The 7,896-nt window shown below is 33.8% G+C and overlaps 2 protein-coding genes across 2 annotated transcripts; one reads left to right on the top strand and one right to left on the bottom strand.

Moving 5' to 3' along the window:
• Positions 1 to 1,296: 1,296 nt before the first annotated feature.
• BX664DRAFT_368186 (arabinogalactan endo-1,4-beta-galactosidase) lies at positions 1,297 to 3,020 on the bottom strand (the record flags this gene model as incomplete). Its single annotated transcript, XM_051548583.1, has 5 exons — positions 1,297 to 1,742; positions 1,804 to 2,246; positions 2,330 to 2,496; positions 2,585 to 2,592; positions 2,690 to 3,020. The coding sequence occupies 5 exons, from the start codon at positions 3,018 to 3,020 to the stop codon at positions 1,618 to 1,620; spliced, it is 1,074 nt and encodes a 357-aa protein (XP_051404865.1). The 3' UTR covers positions 1,297 to 1,617.
• Positions 3,021 to 3,819: 799 nt separating this feature from the next.
• BX664DRAFT_368188 (beta galactosidase) lies at positions 3,820 to 7,784 on the top strand (the record flags this gene model as incomplete). The annotated part of the gene is made up of 12 exons (XM_051548584.1): positions 3,820 to 3,931; positions 3,999 to 4,139; positions 4,252 to 4,323; positions 4,402 to 4,492; positions 4,578 to 4,620; positions 4,733 to 5,170; positions 5,240 to 5,960; positions 6,075 to 6,199; positions 6,279 to 7,129; positions 7,199 to 7,368; positions 7,463 to 7,653; positions 7,752 to 7,784. The coding sequence occupies 12 exons, from the start codon at positions 3,820 to 3,822 to the stop codon at positions 7,782 to 7,784; spliced, it is 2,988 nt and encodes a 995-aa protein (XP_051404866.1).
• Positions 7,785 to 7,896: the final 112 nt, after the last annotated feature.

The raw sequence follows: 7,896 nt of genomic DNA on the forward strand, positions 1-7,896 counted from the left end.
ATATCACCAGAAAGCTGCAACTTTATATCTTGACCCAAAAACATGTTGATTACGAGTAAAATAATGAATTGATATGACGTGGTAATTTCCAGGAAAGGTATATTTCAGTGCTCCATCGTCAAATACCATATCAATATCAGTATCATCGTTAGAAGGTATTGATGTTTGTATTGATGTTGATATTGGTGTTGATATCCGAATGGTCAGAAACTGTTTCATATTCGTGCAAAATCTCATTGATATCCAAGAGAAAGCTAGCCAATAAAAAAAAAGATCAGACACAGTTAGTCTAAATATATACTTTAAAAAAGATCATACCTGATCTTCAGACTGCATAATCATTATTGATAATAGTTTTCATAGAAGAAAGAGAAGAAGAGGAAGCAAACGAGGAATAAACTTTTGGGACAGACAATTCATCAGGAGGTGATATCATACCGTATCGAATACTAAGTGGTTTTTGTTTCTGTTTAATTGACATGACGCAAAAAGTAAAAAGGACTTCACGAGAAAAAAAAAAAAAAAAAAGAAAAAAAAAGAAAAATAGGAAGAAAGAATGAAAGAAAAAATGAATTTTATATATCTTAAAATTTTAATGTGTGAGCATAAATTTTAATTCCCCAAGTCTCCTTTTTTCGTCTTTCTTTTGCTTTTATTTTTTTTTCTCTCTTTTTAATATTCATTTTTATTGTTGTCAAAGGTACGAAAAATCATGCGGCTAGCTGAGTTTTATTATTTTATGTATTTACCTTTTTCCCCTTTTTGTTTCACTTTTGTGTTTTATCACTTTCTCTTCTCCTCTTTTCTCTTTCTTCTTTTATCAGGTTTTATTCTTCTCATTACAACCTTGATACAGTAGTTATTAGTCTCTCTTTTTTTTTTAGTTTAGATATAAATACGTTATTATATCAAAAAAAGAATTATCTGTCATCTTCGGTCAACATTACTTTTTACAATGTCTCATCAAACAACTATTATATTCTCATAAGCACATATATATATTTAATTATGTTTTGTCTGTCTGTCTGTTTCTGATATTATACCATTTCTCGTGTTACGTTTGTCTACTTTGGAAAAAAAAATTGGAATACTGAAGTTACCCAAATCTCCCAAAGATTTTATCGAATTCAAAACTACCCTTGATTCGTTGTTTTCGTACCAGGTATGAAAGGTAGAGTAGTGCTTGCTGATCAAAAATATTAATCTTGACACTTTTTCTGCTATAGTGTACCGTGTTGAACCTGGCCGCCGAAGCGAAGTCTGCAATGGAGAAACGCCAAGACCTTGACATCTGATAGTAGTTTAGTTTTTAGTTTATCTTGTTTTTTCCTTCATATCTTGTATGAAATAAAGTAGATGACACTCCTTTTGAGCTATTGGGAATCAAATTTGTGTGAAAATTTACTTTATCGATTCATATGGAAGAGCAGTTTATTAGGATAGAAGATTGGCTCTGTGGGTTGCAGTGAATGATAAATTGATCGATTTTTCTTTTTGTCTTAATGTGGATCAAAATGGAAAGGGCCAATCTAAATATTTTATTTGGAATCAGGAGAAAAAAAGCTATTTTTATTAATTGTAGAGTAAAAACCACTAAGATGTTTGATGATAATACAATCAATAAATGGAATACATGTTCACAGATGATAATGCATTTCCAGAGTTATCTGTCAAAATTGCACTGGAACAACTTGAACCAAGAGCGGCATTGCCTACCCATCCAGGTTCCCAATAAAAGACACCTTGAATGATAAAAAAAAAAAAGAGTAAATGAAAGATCCTATGAATTCTTTTTTTTTATACCTTTGCCTTTGCCACTACTCAATCCCTTCACAGCAGTAACAACATCCTGAACCCAAGTGGATTGACCAGCTGCACTAACAGGAATGGAAGTATCACTAAGGGTCACACCTGAACAAGAATTGGGCCAATCGGTTTCGGATACAACAATATCTTTTCCATATAAACTGATCATTTTGTTTGCAGTAGTCACTAGATTTTGAATAGTAGCAGATGTTCCATAGAAAGGATAAAATGAAAACCCAATGAGATCAAAATCAGTCAAAAGAAAACTGCCTTCAGCCAATAAACTGGAGTAAAACCATGTCTGGGTGGACTCATCCCAACCATTAGCTGTATGCACTAAAATATAAGGTGTGTCTGATGAGTCTCCATCTTTAACACCCCAAGCAGCAGAATGTAAGATTTGAGCAATATTTGAAAAAGAAGAGCTTGTACCAGTGGGCCTAATAATAAATAATAGAGTTAAAGGTAGAAAGAATCAGTGATAGTATATTTTTATAATGAAATATAAATTAATTAATATTACCACAACAAACCATTGTTGATTTCATTCCCAATGCTAACTATATCAATGTGTACACCTGCAGCAACAAAGGCTTCAACTGTAGCTTTGGTGTAATTGTAAACCTCCCATGATAAATTGGAAACATCGGTTGGCCATCCGCTGGGAATAGTTTGAGCGCTTGGATCCGCCTAGGCAGCATTAAAAAAAAAAAAGAAAGAAAGAAAGAAAGAAAGAATATGAGAAGATGGTTGATTAAATATTTTCGTTTAAAATTACCCAAGTATCTTATCGGACGATGATGATGATGATCAGGAAAATGACACCAACAGAAAAAAAAGGTGAGCATGGATTGATCTTTTTTTTTTTTTTTTTTTGGTGTACCTGAATAATGGAAATCAAGATAGAAGCCTAATCCCTCAGCTTTGATACGCTTGGCTAAAGCGAGATTGTAATCCAATCCATACACACCATCAGATGGATTGACCCAGATTCTTGAACGAACGAAATTGGCACCGCCAGAAATCAAGATCTTGTCGAAAGCTTCCTGGGCTCCATTAAGATAGTACTTTTGACCTTTATTTTCCAACATGGGAAGAGATGAAATATCATGTCCATAATAGAAAGAGCTGGATTTGCTTGCTGCACGCTTTTCCAGAGGTATGGCCATGACAACACTTGACAATGCCAACATCATTACTTGCAGAAACTTCATGTTTGAAATGATAAATCTGATTTGACTCATCATCAGATGAAAACATCCTCTCTTTTTTATATCCAAAGAAAAAGTATCATATGATTCTTCTTTTTTGATTTCTTTTCATCTGTATTGGCATTTTCCCATCATTAATATAAGTATATATATATACCTATAGAGCAAGTAATATTTTAACAAACCTAAAACTGATCGATACAAATTTCTAAATGAAATGCGGATTTTTTTTTTTTCGTTGGAAAACTTTCTCCACAAAGTCGTACAAAAATCCGGGAAGATACAACATTGCACAAAGAAAAATCTAGCCTTTTTTTTTATTCATTAATTTCAAACAATGCAATAGATGAAAATGCATAGTGTATAATTGCATGATGGTTGAAGATGGATGATCTATGTGACGATATGCAATGATCAATGATCATTTGATATTATTGCATGGATGATTGGCTATTGCATGATGATGACGATTATATGATGATTAAACGAAAGGGATGATTGTATGATGGATAAAAATTGAACGGTTTATTTTTCTTTCTAATTTCTGGTATGACAGCTGTCAGGTACTACCTCATCTGAGGTAATCTCCACATTATTTTTCATTCATTCTTATGTAATCCCAACAACATCCTCGGAATGATTTGTTTATATAATTTTCTGTATCACATTCTTATTAAAAATGAAAAAAAAAGTTCCCACCCAAAATTGAAGTTTAGTTTTTACCAGTAAGTAGATTAGTTATAAAAAAAAAACTCATTTACATGACATTCATAGACTCTTTTTTTTTCATATTTTTTGCAAGATGACTTTACTGACAAAAGTTATTTGCTTTAGTATTGCTTCACTTGCTTGTTTAAGTTCAATCACGCAAGCTGTGCCGTTATTGGACTCCCATATTGTCTCTCTCAAATCGCGTAAGTCCATTAAGCGGGATCCCGCGGAATAAAAGTATTATAATCAAGCTTACAAAAAAAAAAATAGGTACAGCGAATTGGACCAATCCTATTACTTGGGATGATTATTCTTTGAAGATTGATAATGAACGTGTGTTCTTTTGGGGTGCAGAATTTCATCCTTTTCGTTTGCCTAGTCCTGATCTTTGGGTTGACGTACTGGAGAAAAGTAAGAAGAAAATAAGAGGCATCATAAAAAAAAAAAAAGAAAAGAAATCATGCATACTTATTCTTTTTTTTTTTTTTTTTTTTTTTTTTTTTTTTTTTTACGTTGTCTACAGTTAAAGCATCTGGATTTAATGTTGTTCAGTCATATTTTCATTGGGGTTTCCATAGTTGGAATAATCAAACAGGTAAAGTAGTATAAATGAAATAAAATGAGACAGATCATTTATGTAGACTGATCTTTTTTTTTTTTTTTTTTTTGCTAGTTGACCTTACTGGGATCCGTGACATGGAATTATTTTTGCAGATGGCTCATGAAGTTGGTCTATATGTCTCAGCTCGACCTGGACCATATATGTAAGTAATATATATATATATATATATATATTATATTTGTTGTATGATTGAAGGTAGATCCATTTAAATATTTTCTTCCTCTTAGTAATGCTGAGACAACAGCAGGAGGATTTGCACTTTGGAGCAAGGTAAGAAAGAATAAAAAAAAAAAAAAGAAACATCAAAACAACGTCAATCATGTTTCTCATACTCCTTTTTTTTTTTTTTTTTTTTTTTTTTTTTTTTTTTTTTTAACTGTAGAAACTCAAAGGTACATCTCGTACTTCTGCCCCTGATTGGACAGCTGCTTGGAAACCTTATATCACCAAGATGGCTACACTTTTCAACAAGTATCAATATCCTAAAGGACCTGTGATTGCTGTGCAAATCGATAATGAATATTGGACTGATAAAACAGCAGGCAAAGAATACATGGCTTTACTTGAGCAAGTATATGCTGATGCTGGCATCTATGTACCTACTTTTCATAATGCACCTAGTAATGGTCAGAGTCCTTGGTCAGCTGGTCTTGGCTCTACAGATCTATTAGGTTATGATTTTTATCCGATTGGATGGGGAGATTGTCCTTTGAATTCCTCTGACTGGAGTCAACCTTATAAACCTCCTTACACCGAAATCGTCAAGTATAAGCAAGGAGTGCCTCTTTTTATTCCTGAACTAGGTGGTGGTGCCTTTGATGTAAGTGTTCTTTTTTTTTTTTTTAAAAAAAAAAGAAAGTATATGTGTCTCATCTTTATGTAATTATAGGTATGGGGTGGAGTAGGAGAAGATGTTTGCCGAAGACATACCAACAATCTTTATGAAAGACTCTATGATCGTTGGAACTTGGCCATGGGACTCACCATGCAAAGTATCTACATGACTTTTGGTGGCACCAATTGGGGTAACCTTCGCTTCCCTTCTGATTACACAAGTTATGATTATGGTGCTCCTATTGATGAATCACGTCAAATCGGATCAAAATTGTATGAAAAAAAATTGCTCAATTACTTCCTGTTGGTAGCCAAGGAACTGGCAGAAACGCACCCATTTGTAGGCAATGTTTCTGATAAATCCGTGCGTGATGATATTCGTCGTAATCCTCAAACTGGCTCTGAATTCCATATTTTGCGTCATGAAGATAAAACAAGCTTGGCTGACACTGGTTTTTCACTTTTGATCGGAAATATTACTGTGCCTCAAGAATCAGGAACTCAAATCAGATTGAATGGACGTGACTCTAAAATCTTATCTGCCAACCTTGATTTCCTCAATCATCATTTGATTTATGCTACAACCGATGTACTGACCTGGGGTACTATTGATCAAACTGACTTTTTGGTGTTACATGGTCTTTCAGGTGAAGACGGTGAAATTGTTTTGGAAATGCCTCATGGTTCCTCACCAAAAGTCCAATTCTTTGGTTCCTCCAACAACGGCAAAGCTTCTGTATCAGATAGCAAACTTCGATTGAACTATGTTGTCAAGGGTAACTAAAAAAAAAAAAGGACACTTGTAGCCTAAACTCTTTTTCTTTTCTTCTCTTTTCTTTCTTTCTCTTTCTTTCTTTCTTTCTTTCTTTTTTTTTTTTTTTTGGTTTTAGGATTGATCATTATTCAGATAACCAACATTGACAATCCTTTAACGATATTGGTGGCTGATTTGGATAATGCTTATCAATTCTGGCGTTTGGATACACATAATGGCCCTGCTTTTGTATTTGGTAGTGTAAGTATATTCTTTTTTATTGTTATTATCATTATTATTTCCTGTAAATGCTGATTCATTTCTTTTTTTTTTCTTGAAGTATTTGGTTCGAGGACTATCATCTACTTCTGGATCCACACTTTCGATTCGAGGAGATACAAATACTACAAGTAACATTGAAGTATTTGCATCAAAGCAATTCAAGACCATCGCGTGGAATGGAAATAACATCAAGATGTCTCCTACTAGCTATGGATCTTCTAAAGGAAAACTTCAAGGTCCTAAATCCGTATCTGTTCCTAAGCTTTCTAGTTGGACTGTTGGATATGAAGCACCTGAAAGGCTATCATCGTTTGATGATGATGATTGGACAATTGCTGATCATACGACTACCAACAATCCCATTCCTCAACCTGATGGTCAACCTGTACTTTATGCTGATGATTATGATTTCCATGTTGGACATATTTGGTACCGTGGTCATTTCAATGCAACTGGTGATGAAAAACAATTGAATGTCACTGTGCAAGGTGGTGATCATTCCGTGTATTCCATTTGGTTCAATAGTCAATATCTTGGTACTTTTAATTCCAAAACTAGTGCTACTCCAGATTTGATTAAATTACCCTCTACTGCTCTCATTTCCAATGGTTCCAATGTAATCTCTATTCTTGTGGATGGTATGGGCTCAGATGAAGAAGGAGGCACTGATCAATTCAAAGCATACCGTGGCCTTTATGATGCTCGGCTTTTGACATCTTCTTCAAAACAATCTACATCCACCATCACATGGAAATTACAAGGTAATTTGGGTGGTGAAAATATCGTCGATACCTGTCGTGGTACCTTTAATGTCGGTGGCAAATATGGTGAACGTAAAGGCTGGCATCTTCCTGGATTCCCTGCCACCAGCAAAAATAACTTTACAAATGGTGTCACTCTCCCTCACAAGTAAGATTTTTTTTTTTTTTTCAAAGGAAAAAGACGAATATCCTGATTTTTTTTTTTTTTTTTATATAGCTTTGGCCCTGCTGGCATTGCTTGGTATTTTACTGATTTCAAATTGGATTTCCCTAAAGGTACAGATAACCCTGTGGTTGTGACATTTGATAAACCAGATGATAAACAACTGTATCGCGCCGAATTTTATATCAATGGATGGAATTTTGGCAAAGTGATTCCTAATCTAGGTAGGTCACTCTTAACATTTTATACTCGATTTTGATGTTCATCCTATTTTTTTTTTTTTTTTTTTTTTTTTTTTTTTTTTTTTTTTTTTTGCAGGTCCTCAATTTGAATTCCCAGTGCCTCCTGGTATTCTCAATACCAATGGTAATAATCATCTTGCCATTGCTGTTCATGGTCTTAATGACAAGGATAATACGTTTGCTCCCGTTCAGCTCAAGGTACTCAATTCCTATTCATTTGGCGGTTCATCTTGGAAGCAAGTGAAGGCCCCTTCGTTCGATGAAAAGGTAAAAAAAAAAAAAAAAAAAAAAAAAGGAAGTATTCATTAGAAGAGTCAAAACAACGTTAACATATGATCTTTTTTTTTTTTGATCGTTGTGGATAGGTGTATGGATCTTCCAGTTCGTTGGCTGCATAATCAAGGAGAATCTATTAAAGGTTACTTGTTGAATCAATAAAACAGTTTACTATCGTGTTAGTGTCTCAAATAATAAAAAAAAAAACAATGTTATCTGGGGTGGGACTTTACA

Source organism: Halteromyces radiatus (genome assembly GCF_025201355.1).
Source record: "Halteromyces radiatus strain CBS 162.75 chromosome Unknown BX664scaffold_1, whole genome shotgun sequence".
Lineage (NCBI taxonomy): Eukaryota > Fungi > Mucoromycota > Mucoromycetes > Mucorales > Cunninghamellaceae > Halteromyces > Halteromyces radiatus.